This window comes from Drosophila tropicalis, unplaced genomic scaffold (genome assembly GCF_018151085.1).
Source record: "Drosophila tropicalis isolate 14030-0801.00 unplaced genomic scaffold, ASM1815108v1 contig_878, whole genome shotgun sequence".
In the NCBI taxonomy this organism is placed as follows: domain Eukaryota; kingdom Metazoa; phylum Arthropoda; class Insecta; order Diptera; family Drosophilidae; genus Drosophila; species Drosophila tropicalis.
In genome coordinates, this window is record NW_027173374.1 from 5,193,282 (window position 1) to 5,216,580 (window position 23,299).

The window sequence follows — 23,299 nt, forward strand, 5'->3', positions numbered from 1 at the left end:
ACAGCTGAGAGCATTTGCCAACTGACGTCATGAAATCAACACATGCGCGACAACTAATGGTGAGAGTGAGAAAGAGAAAGAGAGAGGAGTGAGCGAGTTAAATATACGCATATAGAAAGTAGGAAAATTGGCTCTCGGCCATTGCCTTAGCCACACTTCTTGGCCAAAAGCCAAATACTCAAAGTCAAATGAGTGCTTTTCTTACTTACATGGAAAATTGCATGCTTGTTGCGCCAAACTCAAACTGTAAACGATTTTTCACCAGGGTTGGATACTTTGTGATTTCTATGAAGCAAACTGTTATACACAATTTCAATAAACATTGCACAGTGACTAAACTGTTAAACATATGTACATGAACTCATCATGGAATCAATTCAAAGCATCTTTCTATAAAACTTTGTTTTATTACAGATTTCATTAGAATAACATTCATTTTGTAGACAATAAATATGAGTAGGTTCTGTATATATAGACACTATATAAGAAAACAATTTATCTAATATATTATTCATTGTATTGATTTTCATCAAGTTTATCCCAAAGCTTTGAACACTTGGTAAATATAGGTACAGATTATATATTTAAGGACTCTTCGTATTGCATTAAGGAAACAGAGAGACAGAGCCTGAGTTAATGTTTATAAAACTGGTGAGATTTTTCATTAAAAAGATTCCTAGATGCATATGAGAAATTGTGCAATATATATATAAAATTTGTGCCTAACATGACATTTTGTGTGCAGCTAACAATTTTGCACTTAATCTTAGAAATTATAAAGCATTTTCCAATTCACATTTGATGCTTAATAACAAAGCTTTAAACCAAATATAATAATCTAATATAGTTAAGTTTCTTAAGAGGAACTTGAGTATAACACAATTTGAAAAATAAACGTTGTAGTTAACAACTAAAAAAAGATTCACCTAAAATATCATAAACTTTTTCAATGAGCATTTTGTGCCTGCCAAAAAATATAAAAATAAAAAATAAATGAAGCTAATTTCAACAGTCTGCACCGGAAATACCCGTATTGGTATTCTCTCCATGTATAATAGAGTCCATTTCGATTTGTGTTAAGTCAGCACTGAGTAATTTTTCAATATTTATAAATTTGGCATTTGGTTCATTGACAGAAGCAGCATCCATGGTATCCTGATCACGATGGCTGGGCAAAACCGAACTGCTGCGCTTAAAACGTTCTGAAAAAATATAAAACGAAATTAATAAAAATTTTGAAATGATATGAACAAATTCTCACCCGTTCGCGCTCTATGAGCTTCTTGATCGATAATTATCTCGTTGGTCACATAAACTTCACGGCGTATTTGATCACGAAGTTCCACACTCATGTCGGGAATACACCAGCGTACAAATATCATAACCAAGGCGACAAAATTCTGAAAGAAATAACAAAAACGGATTACATTTCTTTATCAATAATTTTGGTTTATTTCGTCACCCAACTAACTGGAGAAACCCTGCAAATGCAATGCTTCTTTTAATCTCAAAAAACTACTAAAAAGAGAGCCAACTGCAAAACAAAATGTGTTTTTTTTATAGATAAAGTCAATTGGATTTTCAATTCAGCTTAGACAAGCGTTAGCCTCAACCTTAATATGCTGCGGGGAATTGAGAGCAGAAACCCCATAGCAGATGCTCCACATACATATGTTGGATTTTCTTTTGCTCCCCCATAACATAGAAAATGGACGAAAGAAGGGGAAATGCAAATAAGAAGGTAACTGAAACTAGATTCGTTTGACGGTAGAACATTTTGAGTTAGTTGCAGTAAAGACTTTGAATCGAACAGACGCGGCTAACAAAATCAATAAGGAACAGTTTCAAAAGACAAAAGGACTTAAAACTTAACTTATTTGAATTAAATTAAACCAAATCTATTTATAATGAAATACTTTGCCTGCTTAAATCTACGCTCGATGGGTCTGAGCATAGCCTGTCTGGATATTATCATAGCCCTTAGTATTTTAGGTATTTGCAGCTATCATTTGTACCTGGATTTCTTGGATCTTTCGCAATGGCAACAGAATGATGTTCAGATAATGAGTCCTTTTGGCACATTTATAGCCACATTGGGTAAGTCTTAAGTTTTGTAAGCCTCGACTAAGAAATAATCACTTCTCTCGTGACAGTGGATTATGTTTTGGTTCATGAATTTTCGCAAGCTTTCTATATGATTGTCACGTTAACAATATGGATAAAGGCTTTAATAAATCTGGTGGTGGCCTCCATTATGATTGATGGCATTAAGAAGGTAATTGTCGATTGTTGATATGAAATATTGTGTATTAAATCTATTATTTTATAGCAACGTCTTATATGCATTGCCCCCTGGTTGATAAATTCCTGTATATCCATGCTGATCGAGATAGCCATATTTGTAAGTTTGGAAATTAAAATCGATGATTTAGATGCCTCTGTGGATCGACGAATAGCGAGAAGTGTGATATTTGGAGTATTTTTGGGTAGATAACTAATTTCTATTTATTTTACAAATTATTATCGAATATCATTTCTTTGAATAGTGCTCAATGCTCTTTTTGCCTATGGCATTTATGCCCTATATCGTCTAATGAAATCTTCAACAAATGAGAATCGTGCCCTACAGGAGAGCATTGTGGAAACTTCGGGTATGTTTCAGCATGTCAAGGTCTGAGAACAATCTATGACTCAAACTATATAAAATTTGATAAATAAACAGAAAGCAAACTTATATAAGTGTGGATGAAAAGGTATTCTTCAAATTGAATTGTACAAGCATTTATATTCAACCAGCAAATAAAGGCAATTTTCCAACAACAATGTTTAAGACTTACTTCGAAAACAACAACGAAACCCAGACGGCAAGCCAAAATTATATAGAACATGTTGCTTAAAGTATATTTATCAGGCGATGAGGGCGGCAACCGAAAGTCAGTGTAGCTGAATAACAAAAACAAAGACAATTATGAATTCAAACAATTCTTGGATAAATTATAATATTTTTACTTACCTGCATGTCGTTATGTTGGCGCCATCGCCGGCCAAACTTCTTAAAGTGGGTGAATCTGAGATTTTAAATTCCGATAAAGTAAAATCCAAATAACCATTCAGTGTACCATCTTTTGAAACATAATTTCGATAGACCAATCGTGGAATCATATCCGAGGTAAAGGCTATGATAAAACCCTTGAATATAAATACAGATAAATAATTGATTCCTGTTAGCTATTGAATGGAACTTACATTTGTGATAACACTTAGTTTGCCAATGCAATCCAAAATTCGATACCAGACACCAATGTCTCTAACACGTTGTGACACGGGTCGTTTGTGATGAGTCAATAGCTTCTTGGCGTCTAGACGCATTTCCAATATATTATTCAACAGGGCAAAGAATGGGGCCAAGGGAAATGCAGAAACAAATATGGTTACAAAACCGTATTGCAAGACCATTTCCAAGTATTCGGGAAACAAACTTCGTGGCCCCCAATCTAAGAGTTTAAAGTCACGCATCCAGCGTTCACCTTTCGCTTTATCCGGATTGGGAGTATTGTTAAAGAGACGCGACAGGCCAACCTGAATGGCCAAAACTTTGCGCCAGAACATTGGTAAATAAACTTCTAAAATTGTATTGAATGCTTGCTTTCCTATCATAATAATGGCCAATTGTATGCAAAGCTCAGTTAAGCATCCACCCGAAGAACACTGCAATAAATGGAAAGTTTGGTTTACTAAAAATCATAGAATATTCGCTTGCCGCTTACCTCTTCTTGGCGATAATCAAAGAGCTTATTATATTGCCCTGGATGACCAACAAATTTGCCTTTAAAGAAGGCTATATAAAAAATGGAAGCATAATAGTTAACAAATTGCAATAAATATATCTTGAGAGTGAGCGAATCATCGAATTGCGTTTGAGTTCGCCACATTTCCAGCTCTGTTAGATATTCGGCCAAAATATTGTACATCTAGAAGTAAAAATAAAGGGTATAAAACCAATATCAGATTCTGAGTCATCTACTCACGTAATTGAGGACATAGAGCAAACATAAATTAACAAAGGCGGCCGAGGCAGTGGCCACAACAATGGCATTAGAGGTGGTCATAGGGACAGAGCCCACTTTAAGAGCAGCCATCATAGACATTCGATAGACCACAACAGCGAGTAAGGCAACAAATGCAAGTGCAATTAAAAGTAAAACTACGGAAAAACTAAAAACCGTAGCCGGTAATTTCATACGCCAAAATGGTACAGTCGGTTCCTTCATATTTGTCACATAATCCGTTCGTGTCGGTGGTATATGCTCTAATCGTGCCAAATACTGTGGTCTTGGATGCTCTTCATGTACATCGAATCCGGTTAAGTCCCAGCGATGGGTTATTTCGGCCGAATAGCGTTTCCACAGCTCCAAGAATAGTGCTGCCCAAAAGGACATGAAGACGGCAAAGAATATAGTACTTGGATTATCAATTAAATAAGTAATTTTCGCATAATTGCATGTCTCTTTTAAGTCCCAAAATTTACACCAATCACATAGAGGACACATTGTGATGTTTGTACTCGTTCGAAGGCAAATATCTTTTCTGCAAATAAAGTAGTGTTATTATTTTATCAATTGTGTAAATATTTAGTTTTCTCAACTTACACTGGTACATAATTCTTAAGTGAGAGCCAAGAGTACATAAAGCATATTACTCCGACGACTGAGGCCAAAAGCAACATGTAGGTATAATAGCCCAACCAGGCAAAGTAAAGACCTTAAAGACAATTCCACTATAATTAATAAAAAATCACGATGGGAGTTAAATTTTATGTTACCTATTTTAACTCCAAAATATTCCTTAATATCATCCAATGGTTGATAGCGATACCATTTGGATACCGATGCCCAATGTTTATAGAGTGTTTCTCTTGTGGTTCCTGGTTCGCTAATCTCTCCCTTTTGAAATGAAAGTATATGTAAATAAGTCAATTTTTTATCCATAATATTTGTCAGGGGTCACTCACATCGTGCAAGGGATATGCTGAAACATAAACACCCTCAGCAATTAGGCGCTCTATGCCAAAAGCCATGTCATTATGACCCTTTGAGGGAAAACGTTGACGATCCAATATAAATTCCACTATACGAGATCTAACTGCTGTGGTAAAAAAACAATCTTGACGTATATCGAAACTGGAAAAGAGAAAAGTTTTGCTTTTACTATTTGTATTCTATAAATAGAAAATACAATGCAACTTACAGATATTCTTTATCTCGACTATAGATGGCAGTGAAACGATGAGCTCGTTTTGGAAAATAACGTTCATCTACATAAATATTACGTAGGAAAAATTGGCAAACGGATTTCAGACTAGAAAATACACTTTTTGTAGAACGATTAACCACAGAGATGCCAGGGATCTAAAAAATAATGATATTACCATCAATATAATATAAACAAATTAGGAATAAAGTACTAAGCTTGTTTTGTTCTAATTATGAGAGGCATTAATTAATTCAATTTCGCACATTTGTCCAAATTTAACAACTTTTACAAGCAGATTTTTACAGCAGATTTAATAACTAATTGAAAATGACTTTTGTGCAGACCTTCTTGGACAAATAATGTGCCGCATTGTGAAGACGATTTGATCTTTCGTGTATACGCACACTACAAAATGACTAAAAGAATATAAATTAAGAATAAAATTAACGAAATATTCGACAGTCTGCCTTAATTACCTCAAGAACCACTTGAAATGAAAATTAATCATAATTATCTTACCTCTTTCATGGGCATGCGCAGCTTAAGTATCTCCGCATAGCGCCTTAACACCTCCAATGGGGCATGGATCTATAAAAATGTAGAAATAATAATTAATTAATCTTAATCTTTTGTTTTACATTCAATAACTTTACCTTAACAAAATGAATTTGCTCCTTTTGGCTGTACTCCACTTCTAGGCCCTGATTTAGAAGATTTGTCTCGAACACGCGTCTCTTCTCAATATTCTCCTGTTCAGTCGGTTCGTGGGCATTGACTGTATAGGCCAGCACAAAGTCAATAGAGCGTACACAATCCGCAAAAAAGAGTGATGTATTCAACTCGGATCTTTGATAGAATTCCCTGGGACAACTGCATTCACGTTCATCGTAGGCAGCAGCATCGCCATCGCCATCGCCATCTCCTTCGCCATTTTGGTCCTCCGCCAAAGTTCCGGCAGATTTTTCACTTTCCATTGGTAATAAAGGCGTGGAAATGGTAGAATTCGTGTGATGATTATCTATCTTACCGTTGGGTAAGGACCCGCCCTCAGGCAGTTGTAAAGTTGAGGCGCTGCTATCGTTGTGATTATGACTGTGAAAGAGAGAAGGAATGTTCATAAGAAGGAGAAAAACTCATTACATGAATCCCCGGGGAGCGGAAAAGGTTTTATATCACCTACAGCTGGAGACCGACGCCAGTCATCCTGTCATGTTATAAGCTCGTATTGGGAAACATAAACACGATAATTCACTTTGGCTCTTTTACTTATGTAGATTGTATTTAAAAGGGGTTCTATTAAATTGAGGCTTTAATGTCCCTTTAATAAGTTGGAAAATTATAATTTCTATGATCTAATAGTAAGTAAAACGTAAATGAAACAATATAAAGTGTTAAAGTAACATTTACAATTGATAAAAATATTTACTAATTCCTAACTTCTATTTGCAAAAAAAAAAAGGATAATAACCAACTACGCTCATGCTTACTTCATAACTTTATATATACATACAAATAGGTCAGGTCTTTGGGGAATGATTGTGGCAAATATAAGTTCTGCCTCCATTTTCTCTACCCATTCCAATTGAAGGCTCACACAGTATTTTACACTTTGTTAATCTTACACCCATACAGAAATCAAGAACTTCACATTCAGCAGTTCTTTAAACACATGCTAAATATGTAAACACATAAATGAAAATATATTATTTACTTGTGAAAAACATTTTAGCTTAATGATTTCTCGAGCAACCTGAAAGTATTATTCGATTCCTGAGTGTTCAATCTCTTAAAATGCATCTACGAGAAGTAAAGAATTTGGAATGAATCATTATTATGCAAGCGTAGTATGCATCAGCTTTGGAATATAAAATAAATGAGTAATTTATAGAATGAACTATGGAGCTACTACGACATTTTAGATAATAGGAAACATTAAAATAATAATAATGTAAGGTCAGGCCCTGAAAGGCCCAATACTTATATTAAAGAAAGATGAAAGAGAAAACAACTGGCAAAATTTAATTTGCTTATCATTTGGGACTTTTTCCACATTAATCACTTGATAATGCAAATCTGAAACCATGTAAAGCATTCGTAACGAAAACAAGAGTCTGTAAACAATAAATTTTCTGTTGATAATACAAAACTGAAACCTTATATACTAAACATACAAATGAATCGTGTTACCATAACTTACTGTTCTATTATGATCAACTTATACATATACATACAAGATATTTCATAATTCTTGGAATATCACAACTATACCTTGATTCATACTATTCAGTATTCTTATTCAATAAAGAACAAACATGTTTAATATTAAGCGTCAATCTACGGTTCTCTTTTTTCAGGCCATTTCTTCATAGGCCTCGCACACAAACAATAACCTTCCGGTTTCTCTCAAACATAATTAACTTAAAACCTAATAAACAAAAAATTATGAAGAAAAATTTACACACAATTCGTTAAAGAGCCCACATACACTCGCACACACACACAACATTTCAAATAGCTCGACCTTGCGGGAGACACATGTATGCATGAATAATACATTAGAAAGAGATAGAGAAATTAAATTTATTAAACATTTTCTTTTGCATTGAAAGCTTTTCACCCAAAAACCAAAAACTTGTCAACAAAAATTTTGCAAAGATTTTTTTTGTTGTCTTATATAATTTTAAGAGGAAAGATCTTAATACTTTAAGCACACAAAGAGAAGATCCAATGGATTGCTTTCGATGATTCAGAGCACAATTGGTTGGGTATTTACCCGTCCAAGTAATAATGAAACTTGTTTTAAGGCCCAAATGAAGAGACTTTATTGTACTTTAGCTTTCACGGGTGGCACATACCAAGAAAATTATAATCAATATATTTCACATTTCACTGTTGAACTTTATAATAAATATAAATGGTTTTAATATTTCTGATTGCAATTTCCTGTCTATTTTAGATGAGATCTTGGTCCAAGCGTTTAAGGCCTCTAGCTCTGGTTAGCCACGACAACAAACTGAATCCACACAAAAGAGCAAATATTATATTTCCATTTGCCGGGCTGCTACCTCAGTCAGCTGTTTTTGGCGTCTCATTGTCGGAAGAGCAAGGCACACTAAGAGAGAGAGCGCACTTGTTGAATTGCTCTTTAGGTAGCACATGGCAGGTACATGAATTATATATGTACCATCATAAAGTACTATATAAACAGACTCTGACTGATCATAATGAATGTCAGTTTTCTTTCTGACTAGGCACAAAGATAATTCTGGTGTTAGTTAGTCTATAATATTTCCAATAGCAATTGTTGTAAATAATGGAAAAGGTACATACACATATGTATAATTTCATTATTTATAATTAGAGTAGTTATCTTAAATCCTAATGCTTGTTGTTGACCCGGCTTTCACAATATTTATAGCTAAAGGTTAATGTTTGTCTGTCAGGTTTTTATCAATAAAGGGTGATTAAGTTGAAATTGAAACAAATATGCGAGTGTGTGTGCCAGAAAGATCAGATTTTAATTACTGATTTCGTAGCTTTTGAAGTATTTATCATCATTATATCAGACAAAAATATAAATAAAATTTCTTCTTATTGTTTATAGATTCGACCTGTGCTTAACACAAACATTGTATCAGTTTTTAGATAACTTTTCTTGCTCCAATGGTGTTAATGATCAACATAAAGCAATAGATAACTCAAGGTCTCCTAAAGAAACACCCTGTAGTCCAAACAAAAAACTAAACAGACAACAAAAAAAATGTAATTAACTTTAATGGGTATTTCCTCGACACACAAAGTACAACTACAACTATAGTAAGTATTTGATCAATTCCACTTACCTTTTCGCGAAATGTGCTCTTTTATCATTTAAACTAAGTGACTCATTGGATGATGTTGCCCGCTCTTGGTGAATGAATCGAGTCATAGCATCTCCAGCGCTCTCAAAGATGCTATCGCTATTAATCAGCTTATCGGTTAATCCGGCGCGTTTTATCATTTCCATGTCATATGGAGCCAATGGAGCGGTATATGGCGGTTCCAACTTTCGGAATAACAGATCTTCCTCCGATTGTGCTGGATGCTGTGCCGAAGATGATGGAGCGGATGTCATCTTTGCTTCCAGTTTGTGTTCATCGTCGTCGTCGGATTTGTCTAAATTTAGCATTTTCTTTTAATATTGACTAACTTGTTTACTTTCACACAGATATTTCTTGTGTTTGTGTATTGAGAGAACTGCCAAAAAAGCACCGAAATTTGCGCGCTTTCCCCTTGCCACGCATAATGACCCCACAAATTATTGCATTTTGAGCTATATACTTTTTGTTTTGATTGCAATTTCCTTTTTTTGTTATGGTCCTGAAATCCTTACTTCTTTTAAGCTGCTTTTTTGTGCCAACGAATAACGGTTTTTTGCTACAAATTACACTGTTTTCTTTTTATGTAATTAAGTGAATTCGAATCTATGAATGATGAATTATTTTGAGATCTCGAGGTAAATTATTGCCTTTATTAGCAGCTCGTTCTATTATTTAACTATTTTCAACACGATTAGCGAAATTTTCTTTGAATTCACAACAAATTCGGAGCTATGACCACCCGCACAGCACAGGAAAAAAATAACAACAGCTGGATTCTGATTTTCGCTTAGCTCAGTGGCGCCACATACGCTTAAACGTAGTGGCAACACTACAAAAATATACCAAATTGGTATATTTCGATTTTTATTGCCGCGCATTGACCTATCGATATTTATATCGAAACATCGAAAATTCCCCCATAACAAAAACGCCTGAGTAAACGCGCGAAATGTGAGCAAAACGCACGAAATGTGAGTAAAACGCGCGAGTTCGCGAGTAATGTTCGAACATGTTGTGTGTTTATGTTCGAGTTCGAGACAAGCAAGTCAAAAATGTAATATTAAAATAAAATTAATTAATTTATATTTATACCTTTAAAATAATTGAAGAATGTTCAAAAAGACTAAAAAGTTACACAAGCATACAGGCGAAGCATAGATTGAATAGTTGACTTTTCATTCAAAAAAAACTGTTTTCATTTCAGATCACTGCTGAACAGAGCTCGCCTTTTCATTACAAATTTTGTGAAAAAAAATATAAATATATTCTTGTCGGCACCATGTCCATGTCAAAGACGACAAACACTTACAATCGGCAGAATTGGGAGGATGCCGAGTTTCCGATTCTCTGCCAGACGTGCCTAGGCGACAACCCATACGTGAGAATGATTAAGGAAAAGTTTGGCAAAGAATGCAAAATCTGCACGCGTCCATTCACTATATTCCGCTGGTGTCCTGGTGCTCGGATGCGCTTCAAAAAGACAGAGATATGCCAAACATGTGCCCGGCTGAAGAATGTGTGCCAAACCTGCCTGCTGGATCTGGAATATGGACTACCCATTCAAGTGCGAGACGCTGCACTCAAAGTGGCGGACAACTTGCCACAGAGCGATGTCAACAAAGAGTACTACATACAGAACATTGATGCCCAACTTCAGGACGGTGACGGCACTGAAGCTGCTGGTGCTGTTGGCCGATCTTTGGCGGCCAACGAAATGTTGTCCAAGCTGGCAAGAACAGCACCTTACTACAAACGAAACAGACCTCATATATGCTCATTCTGGGTGAAAGGAGAGTGTAAGCGTGGCGAAGAGTGTCCCTATCGTCACGACAAGCCCAACGAACCTGATGATCCACTATGCGAACAGAATATCAAGGATCGTTATTATGGACGCAACGATCCGGTAGCCGAGAAAATCATGAAGCGGGCTGCCTCACTGCCCACACTGGAGCCGCCAGAAGATCGCAATATCACAACTCTCTATGTGGGCAATCTGCCGGAGGAAATCACCGAGCCGGAGATACGAGATCAGTTCTATCAATTTGGTGAGATTCGGTCAATAGCTTTGGTGCCACGTCAACAGTGCGCTTTTGTGCAGTACACCAAACGATCTGCAGCCGAACTGGCCGCTGAACGTACCTTTAATAAGCTAGTGATTCATAGTCGCAAGGTCAGCATCAAATGGGCTCATTCGCAGGCCAAACAAAACAGTGCTGCCAAAACGGACAGACGCTTTGATGTTAATGGCATTCCTCCACCGAGTGCCAAACCAAATGACTACTTCAACCTACGCCAGGAGCAGATCAACGTAATGCCTGCTGGAATGAAGCTGCATCAGTTGCCATCGAATCTGGTGCCAGCCTCCGCCTATCAAATGTACGCTCAGCCCACATATGCGGCACCGTATAGCTCTGGGCCAACGTCGACGTCTACCTCTGGTGTAAATCTCGATTCCATCACCATTCCACCACCTCCGGGTCAAGTGGCCTATCCCTACCCGAGTCAGGATGCCAGTCGTATGGGCTCACTCAAGAAATAAAAGTTTCTATGATAAAATGTAAAAATCAGAGTAACGTCAGAAGTGTCCAGATCGATTTTGTGTTGAGCTCGCTACAGCAAGTCAATCTTCTAGAAATTTTGTAATGAATAGTTATTAACAGACAACATTAAACTCATAAATAAATCGACAACCCGGTTAAATGACAAAGATTTACAAATTTTAAAAAAAAAACCTAAAGAATTGTAAAATTAAAAGAATTAATTGTTTGGAAAAGACAAAAAACTGAAATACAAGAAACATTTAACTATTTTTGGCGAGTTGTGCTGCAATATATATATATAATATGTCTTGAAAACACGATGAATTGTATGATTTTACAATTCACACATTGTAAATTGGAATTAGTGGGTGAATAGTTTGAAACAGAAGCAGATACTCTATTTTGCTGCGATCACCATATGTTTGTCGACAGAATTGAGTTTCTGTCATATTATAATTCATATATTTATAAATATCTTATATTCCTAGTGCTGTCCACATTTTAAAGTAACGTTTTTCTTAATTCAATATAAAATTTGAGATGCGAGTTGATACCTTGCACTAAGAGACTGGATCGAGACGCTATCGGTGGTTGAAACCGGTTCGTTATCGATGATTTCTTTGGAATTTTGTTTCTAAATTGTTAATAAGAAACAATTCAAAATAAATTAAGTTTAACCAAGATCGGCTTTATACATATAATAGGATTATCTATCATAAATATTTCATTGACAAAGTGTGGAATATTATTTTTGATTGAAAATTGTACGAATTCTGCCCACTGTGCGTCGGTAATAGCAATTTAAATACCCGCGCAGCTTGTTTTCTTTCTCCATTGGGCTAGCTCAAGTTGTAGCTGACACATCGATTCTGATAACGCGGACACATCGACGACTTTCATCACCATGCCAACCATTTACCGAGGAACTGTAATCCATACGAAATCGTTCGATGAGTTTGAATCTTTTCGGCATGGGTTTGTTGCTGTGGAGGGAGAAAAGGTCAGTGAAATGATTCGGAAGTGAATCTCCAGTATGGACAATACATTTTTTTATCTGATTAGATCATTGGCGTGGGCAGCGACTTGGAGAAATGGCTAAGCGAACAGAAACTAAAGTCCAAAGATGTGACCGAGGTGCAGTTAACAGAGTACCAATTCTTAATGCCTGGATTCGTGGATTGTCACATTCATGCCCCCCAATATGATCAGTACGGTCTGGGTCTGGATATGCCTCTACTGGATTGGCTCAACACATATACATTTCCATTGGAGGCAAAGTTTGCCGATACGAAATATGCTCAGCAAGTGTACAAGAACGTTGTCGTAAGAATGTCAATTGATTGCTCTAACGAACCATAAAAATAAACACACATTCTTATCACACAATCACAAACACATGATGCACAAACAGACACACACACACACACTTGACGCTAGTCGCTTCCCGATCTTCTGTTGGATCAGTTACTGATAAACCTGTTATACCCTCTACATTTCACCACTAGGAAGCAACGATACGGTGTGGTACCACTTTGGCCTCCTACTTTGCCACTAATCATTTGGAATCCACACTTGTCTTGGCCCGTGAGGCAGTCCGTCAAGGCCAACGGGCATTGGTTGGCAAAGTGTGCTCCAATTGCAACAGTCCCGATTTCTATGTGTAAGTAAAATAAAGTGAGAAGTTTTTGAACTCAAAAACTAATTCGAGTTCTCTAGGGAGAAGACGGAAGATTCCGTGAAAAATACGAAACTCTTTGTACGGGAAATACAAAATCTGAAGAGTCCTTTGGTAATGCCCACCATAACACCGCGTTTTGCCCTTAGTTGCTCGGAGGACCTACTCAAGCAACTGGGTAGCATTGCCAAATCGGATGATCTTCATATCCAGAGTCATATCAGTGAGAATGTATCGGAAATAGAAGTAGTCAAAGACATCTTTAAAACAAGTTATGCCCAGGCCTATGACAATGCCGCATTACTAACCAAGAAGGTAAGTCTAAAAGGCTTAATAACTATCGTTAATTGATAACTAAATCTCCCATAGACTGTCATGGCTCATGGTGTGCATTTGGAGGATAGTGAGATAGCTATCCTGAAAGAGCGTGGAACATCTATAGCTCATTGCCCTGCCTCCAATACCATGTTGTCCTCCGGGCTGTGTGATGTCCAGCGTCTGGTCAAATCTGGCGTAACGGTTGGCCTAGGCACTGATGTATCTGGTGGCAATTCAGTTTCCATCAAGGATGCGTTGCTGCGTTCCCTAGATGTCTCAAAACATTTGGATTTCTTTAAGAAGCAATATATTTGGGGCACCGGAACAGCCAAGACTCCCCACCCAAAGTATCAGCAGTTGAAATACAAACAAGCTTTCTACTTGGCCACTTTAGGAGGAGCCAAAGCACTTGCTTTAGACCATTTAACTGGCAATTTTGCAGTGGGCAAGCAATTCGATGCACTTCTAGTGGATGTTAGTGCCTTGGAGCAACCGACACGTTCTTTAAACGTCAATGAGTTGCTGGAGAAATTCATTTACACCGGCGATGATCGCAACATATTAAAAGTTTTTGTGGCTGGCAAAAGTATCAAGAAAGAGCAATGAAAAATACAATTTGTTAACAGTTTCATTTAATTTCGAAATGTTTAGAGAATTTATATTATATAAAGAGGACAAATGCCTAAAACACACTTTTTATACTTATATATATATATATTTACTTTTGCCATCGGCCCAACATAGTTTATCTCTTCTCATTATGCAAACATTAATATACATTTTCTATGTAATTTTATATTCCAAGATATTTCACTTTTATATATATATATATGTTTCTTTTTAGGCATTGGACATAATCACATATTGGCTATATACGTGTAGAGGGGGGCGGGGTAGAAACCAAATGCTTATCAATTGAGAAACGAATTGTGTTAAGGAAAAACATAGGCTTCTACTTTTAGTTTTGTACTCTAGATATTGTTCGTATTCCGATTGTAATTAATTGCATATTAATCTTGGTCATTTCTTTGATTGCTTTTATACTTGTTATTCTGAAAACAAATCAATTGCTTAAAGTAGTTCGAGACACCAATATTATTTATTTTAAACTGGGCAATTACTGATGCAGAAGTCATAATTGAAAGCTATTTAATAATCACTGTACAGAATTTTGTAAAGCTTATGTTTTTGCCTCAACCGCTTTGTGGGGGGAATGTGTGAACTTCGTTGTTGTTGTTGGGTTTTTTTTTTTTTTTTTATAATAGAATATAATTAAGTAAACTGTCCATAAATATTTTAGAATTTGAAAATTTGGATTACAACATTTTGTGGCTAATTTGAGTGCATAATTTCTCATCATATGCAGAAATACTCTTCGTACTTGTCGTACTTTATACTTATAAAGCTTAGACACTTATAAATTGCTAGCATTATACTAAACTCGGCTATATGAAGGATATATATATATGTACAATATATATATATACGCTTTACGACTACATATAAGAATTGATTAATGTATTTAAATAGAGCTATAGGACGCGTTTTACGCATTGAACATGTTTTGTTGCGTTGCATCATTCTCGAAGTCCGTCCAAGCGTTATTTAGTTCCATAAAGATTAGCTTAGCGATTTCCTCATGTTCGGTGCCATTATGCTGTAATAGGGATTACGACATATCCGTAAATCACAATATCAGTTTGGTTAATAGTTAAATACACACCTTGTCCGGATGCACGGCTAAGCAGGCACGTCGATACGCCTTCTTTACCTCGGCGGGCGTCACCATAGTGGACATTTCACATCGTTGCCATTTGGCATTCTCCCACAAAACCATGTGCATGGAGCAGAGAAGGGCCCGTATATTATTCTTCTTGCCATCGGTCTGTGAGATAACATAGATTATAAAAAACAGATTTAAAAAATGCCCCTTTTGACTTACCCATTCCATAATGCGCACTTTCTTTGGATCCATGTCTTTAACTAACTCTTCTTTGCGCATTTCGTTAATGGAGCGAGGACCTTGACTCATTTTACTGCCAAAGGAATAGCCTTGCTGACCCAGAATATCACCAAAGATATCCGAACCTTTTGCTCCTCCACCAGGTGTCTGTTGGTTGGATTTCGGTGTATCGAAATGGGTGCGACTATAGTCCGGACGAGACTGAGCTGTTTGTGGTTGGTGCGGTTGCTGTGGTGGCGTTCTTGCAAATGCAGGCGTGGGCTGCGGCTGTGTTTGGACTTGTGGTTGTGGTTGAGTTGGTGTTGGCCTGTGTGTGGGGCTGGAGTGTTGCGTTGGCTGTGGGCTGTTGCCGACAGGTGATTTTCCGCTTAGCGTACTGCGATTAAAGTTTATGTTCAGACCCGAAGCCAGATTGGCAATGTCAGCAAAGGGATCTGAAGAAGGCTTTTTGGTTTGTGTGGGCGAAGGTTCTTTGCTGGTAGGTGCAGCTGGTTGGGTAACAAAGGTTGGAACGGGGCCCACAAATGGCGGAAGTCCAGTTGCGGCTGATGGCTTAAGACTAGGCGCGTTGCCCTGATCCATAGTCGATCCACTGAAGATATCAAAGAGATCCGAATTGATTTTCGGTTGTGGCGGTGGCGGCAGTATATCCGGAATAGGTGCCGAGGCAATGCCAGAAGAGTCATCATCTCCAAACGCACCTAATAGATCGAAACTGGCATCTGTGCTCGGTAGTGCACTAGCCAAGGGGTTAGAAACTGGAGCATCACTTGGCTGTTGATTCAGATTAAGCAAATCAATGGGTGGAGATGGCTCCGGCATGGCAGCCGGAGGATCGTGAGCAATTTCAGTGACATCAGGAAGAACCAGCGGCGAGCCAGATCGATGTGGTTGCTTTGTCATCGATGGTGGTGGCGACGGCGATGAACGAGAACTGGGTTTGGTAACTAAAATAGAATGGACAGGAAGTCATTTAGAAATTCCACATATATTGATGAGACTAAATCCTACCAAAGTTATCCAGCATTTCGGCATACTCCAAGTCGGAGCTAAATAAATTGTTGGCCTCTCGTTTGCGCTTGGCCGGGATCCATGGCGGCTTGTGACTTGGTGGGCTTTCCGTATCTGTTACACTTAGCGACAAGGATACACAGAAATTGGGTGGCACTTGCTCTGGATCGGGCAAATCGTCTAGATCGTGGCTATTAAAAGTGATGAGCGTTTCAGGTTCAGGTATAAAGCCGGTGTTAATTTGGAATTGACAAATCTTAAGACCCTGTGGCCGCACCATGCCTTTAAGAGCATTCCGTGCATGGTATAATACTATAGTCAGATCACCGCAAACGGTTAGATTAATAGGAAGCACGATTTTGCCAGGGCCAGCCAGATGCAACCTGTAAAAGAGATAAAGGGAGGATTAGAGATGTTGACAATAGTCTAAGATAATTGTGTACGTACCGCATCTTTTCGTAATCTTGCAACGTGCTTAGCATCAGCTTCTCATTGCAATAGACTTCCATATAAATGCGGCAGCCATCTCGCGCTTTGGTCATGCGTGGCACAGGCTGGCAGCTGAGCGACACCAGATTGGTGTTCTTATAGTGAGGCAGCAATGGAGTTGGCCGCAAAATGTCACCAAAGTAATAGAGGTAACGGAACTCGGATGGTCGCAGATTAATTGTGTGCCGTTTGACGGCAAATACCTGGACCGCATCCTCTGGCTCTTGCAGCAGATCGGCATACATGAGCAGGGCACAGATAACAGTGGCTGCAGTGCATCCACCCGAGTCACCCGTTTGCACGATTACAATGGTTTTTGGATCAGCATTAAGGAAGTTATACATATCGGCCGATACAGTGAAGAGACCCTGAAAATATTTATAAGCTTCGATAAGGCTGTTCTTAATTCCATAAGCAACAATAAAAACTCACCTGGAGATTGGGTGCATGCGCCTGTGGACAACCGTACACGGATCCTGCTTCCACGGTCCGCACAGGCGGCGGCAGGCGAGGTACAGTGCGAGCTCCAAAATTGTAAATGCTAATCTTTTGTGGGGCAAACCGACTCTCCAAGGATAGACGAACATCTTCTATGTTGTTGGTCTTGTAGGTTGCCTCAAAGCCATCGGAAGGACACGGCATAACCAAAATACGGGAGGTAATGTGGCTAATATCCAGATCATTGCGCGCAATCGTCTGTTGCATGGTCTGCATAACCTTTGACGATGTATCCTTGAGGTTTTTGAAGAGAGTTCCAGCACCTCCGCGAAGCGATGACAATAAGCTACCTCCTTGTCCGTTGCCATTGCCATGGCTTGGAGCTGGCTGTGGCTGCTGCTGTTGTGGTGGATGAGGCATAGCCTGAGGATTGGAATTATTGACGTAAAACTCCGATTGTCTAGGTGGACTCCTCCTAGCTGGACTTTCTGCTGGTGATGTCTCAATCGGAACTCCGCGCAGATCCACTGGACCTTTAAGTGACCAATTTTGTGTCTCAGCAATGGAAGCCAAACGCTCCAGCATCATTGCAATATCCAAGCGTTCAACGGGGTTTACCTTAAAGCAACCTTTTAGTATATCGCGAAAGCAGGCAGCTCCTCGCGGCTCTGGGGGGCAACACATAGTTGGCATTGATAATACGCAGCTTGCCACCATCTTCGTATGGATGCCTCTGGTAGCACAGAAAATATAGAATGCAACCCAAAGCCCATATATCCGCCTTCGGACCGATGGCATTATTTGACCAGGTGTCCAACATTTCAGGTGCACGATACATGGGAGTAGTCACAGTATTTAACTGATCCTCCAGCATATTACGCTGTTGCGCATTCCACTCAAAGGTGGGGGTCAGCACATCTTTTGTGGCCGAACCAAAGTCGCATAGTTTGATTTGCTTATCATTGCCAATGAGGAAATTCTCAATCTGCCAGAATAAAAAACATTAGATGTGTTAAATTGAAGCAGTGTCAATCTACTACCTTAATATCCCGATGGGATATGGCTGGCACCTGACTATGCATATAGGCCACGGCTCTTGCCATTTGATAGAAAATCCTCAAGACAACAGGTGGATCAAGCGGTGCTGTTGAGTTCCTAAAGCAGTCCACTAGGGAACCACCTGTAATACAGATTTGTTTGTAATGGTTTCATAGAATAGCAAGTGATAAATTGGTTTACCTTTGCACAGTTCTGTTAGGAGCAAAAACTGAGATCCCTGATGGTGACCTTGCGCTATGCAGCTAGAACCAACAAAGCCGACAATATTGCCATGACCCGATAGCTGTTTATGTATATTAATCTCATTGGTGATGGCTTGACAGGCTTGTTGATCAGCTCCAATCAGTCGCTTGAGGGCGTATTCCGTTCCATTTTGCAGATCTTGGGCGACATATACAAAAGCATAACCGCCTGAAAAAAGGGGTACAAACAAGCACGAGTGATAGAGAAAAGAGGAGGAAATTCATTAGTTGATAACAAAGTCTCTGATAAGGAACAAATTGTGGAAGTTTTTAATGGGCAACGGCCATTTGAAACAAAAGAAAAATAGTTGTTTTTTTTTTTCTTGTTTTCTTGTTTCTTTTTTTGCATACAACTCTCCAGGCCTCAAGAGTGTCTTAATGTGTGGCATGACTCATAGTTCAGAGAACTGGAACGGGTGGCTGAGGCAAATGTAAATGAACTCTCTGCCCCCCATGCCAACCAATACAATTGCAACTGCGTCTTGTCGCTTAACAAAGCAACAAGTTTTGCTTTTCGTTTCGTTTCCTAATATTGAATGCCCCAAAATCACAAAGCGTGAAGCAAGGAGCTGTTCGCTTCCATTTTAAGTGGGTGCGAATCCTATTGATTTATTTTTCTTCCTCTTTAATCTTCTACTGCCCACGTAGCCAGAATCCAGATTTAGTCAGTTATGCTTATAAGGGGGCATACCTTCTGCTATCACACTCTTGATGCGCAACCTGTGGCCAGCAACATCCACCACCTGGCCAACATATTCATTGTCCAAGTTGACGCCTCCAACTGCCTCTGTGACGCTGGCATGTGCATCACTAGCACTGCTGCTGCTGGTCGGATTGAAATAGTTCAAGTTGAGCGATTTGAAGAATTCGCCCATTCTGGGTGGATGTGTGCTTTTGTGTGTGTGTGAGTGTGTGGAACTAAAGAAGATGCAGCACTTCGAATAACGCAAACAGTTTTAGCTACGAGTTAAACATTTAAACTTTTTTTAATTTTCATTTTTTTAACAGTAACACAACATTACTCACGAATTTCAACATTTACTCACGAACTCGAACATTTACTCACGAATTGGAGATGTTGAACCCAGTGAACATTCATCCAGATATTAATGTGCGTAAGGTTAGCTACACTGTTAGATGATATTTACATATTTATGACTAAATAACTGTTTGATATCACATTAATGAATCGATCTCGATCATATCCGGATATATGTATATACCCAGGAATTAATGTAGAACTTTTTTTTGCCACTATTTCGTAAGCAAGAGCTGGCAACGCCAGGGCTCCGCAACTATACTGGGAATGTTTGGCACCATTTGTTGGATTGGCTTCAAATGGTTCACGTTGCAACTTTGGCGGCAAATTTAAAAATCTATTACTCATAGACTAAATTGTATAAAACCATAAGATTTAATCCGAACTATTTTAATTTTTTTCGATACCTTTGAGAATATCCCATGAAAATTTCAAGTTCGTAGTTCCAATACATTTTTCCTTTGTCAAGATAGTATAATTCAAATTTGCTGCGATTCTTATTCTTGAACATGTTTACTATGCTATTCACTAAATATTATTCAAAATTTTCGATTAAATTTTATTGTTTTTTAAAAATTCTAGTTTTCATAGAACTAGGGATCTTTCTGTGCCTTGCCCCTTCTGCTGGCCGTGAGACAGAAATTTGACTTGCCCGCATCTTAACCGGAAGATATTCTTGCATATGTTATTTGTGTAATTATAATAATTATGATAATGGAAATTTTTATGGGGCTTTACTCTATTTACAGTCATTGTATGCAAACACATGTGTCTTTGAACCGATACAAGGTAAGTGTTTATTGTTTTGCTTTGGATAGATCTAACGAAATCTGGAAAATACAAATTTTAAAACTTATTGAGGGGAAAAATACTGAGCATAATACATCAAAATTATTTTGACAAATTGGAGAAGTTGAAGATAGTTTTAGGAAACCCCCCCCCCCCCCACCAAAAAAAAAAAAAAATAATGGGCTAGTGCGCACCATAATAGTCTCTTTCTTTGTTTGAATGAAAGCATTACCAGGTGGGGCGGTGGAGTAAGGGGAAAAGGTGGTAAGGGGAGTTTCGTTACGAATGATAACTTCACTTTTGTTGCCGCAGTTTGCGTAAATTGCGCTTCATATATAATTTTTGACACACTTTAAAGTGTCAAGTGTGCAATTTTCAGTTACAATCTGTCATGTCTCTGTCTTGCGTGTGTCAAACCGACGAATGGCCAGGTGGACAGTCGTCGCCGTAATGTACCGAAAATCGTTAAAATGCAAATTACAACATGTAAAATAGTTTCGTCTTATCAGAGAGTCGATGGTACGCAAAAGCTCGTTAATTAAGTAGAAAAATGAGTGCAATTGGAGATGGGACTGTTTATATATCACTCCCCATGATCTAACATTGACACACTTTTATGCCAAATTTCAACTAATGCAAGTCAATAAACATTTTCCAAGCCATTTAGCTGGCAAGTGGAAACGGCTAGAATACTATCAACAATAATTAATATTTATAATTATAAATAACAGATACGAAAGAGAGGAAAAAAACCCTAAAACATCGAGGGCAAACAAATTGATCATTCTATTTAGACAATTGTGCGGGAAAACAACACGCGGCGAGTAAAAACCCACAGAAAATATCCGTCACATCCAGTTGCAGCAAGTGGACAACAAAAAACTACAAAGTCACTCATTAGGCCAAGTGGAGCACAACCTTGGGCGAAGATGCATCTTGAAATTATTTGTTTGCTGGCCCTATTGGCCGTCATACAGGCTCAGTATTATTACAATCCTGCTGTGGCTCCTCCAACTCCTCCACCTGCTCCATCCTTTGCCATGCAAGAGGCCCGACGTCCTCGATTTGTGCTCTACAATCCCTTCAATGGTCAAGAAATGGAACCTCTGCGTTATATAGCTATGAGAAGGGGAAATAAGCGTGGACAACCTACCAATCAAGTGAGTGGAAACGTTGTGGAGTTGCCGCAACTTTGGCAACCTTGCTCCTGTTCTGAATACACCTGCAGATGCTGTTTGGGTCTAGTCTTTGGCTTTGGGGAAGCCTTCAATCAGCGCATTTGTGCCACCATTCAGTATAATCGAGCGGATGTTGGCCTACAGCTTAGCATTGATCTCAATCAGCGGAGTGTGGCCAATTTTGGTTTCTCTATTCGCAATCCGCCGGACTATTGCATTCCAGTGCTGTTGCCCTTGCCCCTCTTCAGTTGCCTGCGACTCTACGACATTCGTGCCTACGGTGAGGGCAATGTACAGGTGTGCATTTCAGTGGTATTCAAGGTGATTGTTAATCAATTCTTTGAATATCGCTTCAATTGTCTACGCTTTGGCAGCAGTGGCGTCTTTTTTGTACGCGATCCAATGCAACAGGATCAGGACCAAGGACAGGATGCTGTTCACCAAGAGTCAGAGCAAGAATTGGTATTGGATAAGCGTACCAAGCTGCCGCAAATCTCCGAGCAGACAACAAAACGAATTTATTTACCAAATGATAAACTGGGAGCTGGCAACTGGTACTGATCACCCAAGTAGCATCATGATCCATTGCTCATTCTATTACATATTAAATTTAAAAAAAAAAGTGAAATTTTTTCGTTAATTAAAAAAAGCTTTTTATTTAAAGTAGCAGCAGCAACAACAACAACAGAAACCATGATGACGAACAAAGTGCTATGAAAATTGCGAAAATTACCAATAAAAAAATGTTGGGGCAAGCTTTCTTAGTCTGTGTGGGCAATGATGCGACTGCCTCAGATTTTGTATCTCAAACAAGGCATCGTAGACTAACACACACACACACACAGACACAGTAATATGTAGATCCACATATAGCACACCTAAACACACCTACTTCTGGCCACTTTCGTTAACGACCGCCACACATGGCAATTATTTTTCTGGCCACTATCGGCGGCATTCATCTGAAGCAGCTTGGTTAAGATTATGGCCAAATGAAATGGAGGAGGGAGGGCCCAAGCACAGTTTATAGATACAGGCTCATCCAGAGGCCTCAAATAGTTAGCTACTTAGCGCCATTATTTTTTTTTTTTTTGTCTTAAGCCCAAACGTTTTCATTAAACAGGCAGAAAAATTAATTTGTAAGAGAAAAAAAAATTCGATATTATTTAATTAAATGGGAACTATGATGGACGATCACACAAATTACGCAGGGCCAACGACACAACCATTTGTCTTAGTTACCATGAAAAACCACACACCCATCTAAAAAGGTGGGAGTTAACGGGTTTTGTGGAGGATATGGCCAAATTGGTGATGCTTGAAGAGAAAACTTTAACTAAGTAAGTAAGCGAATAAATCGTTTTTATAAGTTTGTTGAGGGTTTTATTAAATCAGTCGAATGTTTGTAAAGTAGAAAAGATGACCCCATAAAGTATATGTACATG

General features: G+C 38.4%; 6 protein-coding genes across 6 annotated transcripts; 4 read left to right on the top strand and 2 right to left on the bottom strand.

Annotated features, from left to right (window-relative positions):
• Window positions 1-387: 387 nt before the first annotated feature.
• On the bottom strand, window positions 388-9,876 carry subdued (anoctamin 1). Its single transcript, XM_068300690.1, has 15 exons — window positions 9,096-9,876; window positions 5,907-6,345; window positions 5,773-5,841; window positions 5,598-5,669; window positions 5,248-5,408; window positions 5,012-5,180; window positions 4,823-4,943; window positions 4,650-4,761; window positions 4,029-4,587; window positions 3,768-3,971; window positions 3,247-3,708; window positions 3,014-3,189; window positions 2,838-2,943; window positions 1,262-1,400; window positions 388-1,202 (listed from the first exon to the last, which is right to left on the bottom strand). Exons 1-15 carry the CDS (start codon window positions 9,419-9,421, stop codon window positions 1,006-1,008), a joined length of 3,312 nt encoding a protein of 1,103 aa, XP_068156791.1. The 5' UTR covers window positions 9,422-9,876; the 3' UTR covers window positions 388-1,005.
• LOC137585825 (uncharacterized) lies at window positions 1,851-2,677 on the top strand. The gene is made up of 4 exons (XM_068301800.1): window positions 1,851-2,097; window positions 2,154-2,275; window positions 2,330-2,486; window positions 2,547-2,677. The coding sequence occupies exons 1-4, from the start codon at window positions 1,908-1,910 to the stop codon at window positions 2,675-2,677; spliced, it is 600 nt and encodes a 199-aa protein (XP_068157901.1). The 5' UTR covers window positions 1,851-1,907.
• Window positions 9,877-10,056: 180 nt separating the features above from the next.
• LOC137583764 (pre-mRNA-splicing factor RBM22) lies at window positions 10,057-11,922 on the top strand. The gene is made up of 2 exons (XM_068298881.1): window positions 10,057-10,167; window positions 10,318-11,922. Exons 1-2 carry the CDS (start codon window positions 10,123-10,125, stop codon window positions 11,650-11,652), a joined length of 1,380 nt encoding a protein of 459 aa, XP_068154982.1. The 5' UTR covers window positions 10,057-10,122; the 3' UTR covers window positions 11,653-11,922.
• A 442-nt stretch (window positions 11,923-12,364) lies between these two features.
• DhpD (guanine deaminase) lies at window positions 12,365-14,389 on the top strand. Its single transcript, XM_068298882.1, has 5 exons — window positions 12,365-12,653; window positions 12,716-12,976; window positions 13,159-13,313; window positions 13,370-13,643; window positions 13,698-14,389. The coding sequence occupies exons 1-5, from the start codon at window positions 12,558-12,560 to the stop codon at window positions 14,250-14,252; spliced, it is 1,341 nt and encodes a 446-aa protein (XP_068154983.1). The 5' UTR covers window positions 12,365-12,557; the 3' UTR covers window positions 14,253-14,389.
• Window positions 14,257-19,880, bottom strand: aux (cyclin-G-associated kinase). The gene is given in 10 exon segments (XM_068298880.1): window positions 14,257-15,303; window positions 15,370-15,531; window positions 15,589-16,556; window positions 16,621-17,003; window positions 17,068-17,477; window positions 17,542-18,222; window positions 18,224-18,532; window positions 18,588-18,727; window positions 18,787-19,017; window positions 19,540-19,880. Coding segments are annotated over 10 exon segments (3,579 nt in total). The 5' UTR covers window positions 19,724-19,880; the 3' UTR covers window positions 14,257-15,192.
• A 1,420-nt stretch (window positions 19,881-21,300) lies between these two features.
• Window positions 21,301-22,520, top strand: LOC137585100 (uncharacterized). The gene has a single exon (XM_068300752.1). It carries the CDS (start codon window positions 21,606-21,608, stop codon window positions 22,413-22,415), a length of 810 nt encoding a protein of 269 aa, XP_068156853.1. The 5' UTR covers window positions 21,301-21,605; the 3' UTR covers window positions 22,416-22,520.
• The last annotated feature ends 779 nt before the right edge of the window (window positions 22,521-23,299 follow it).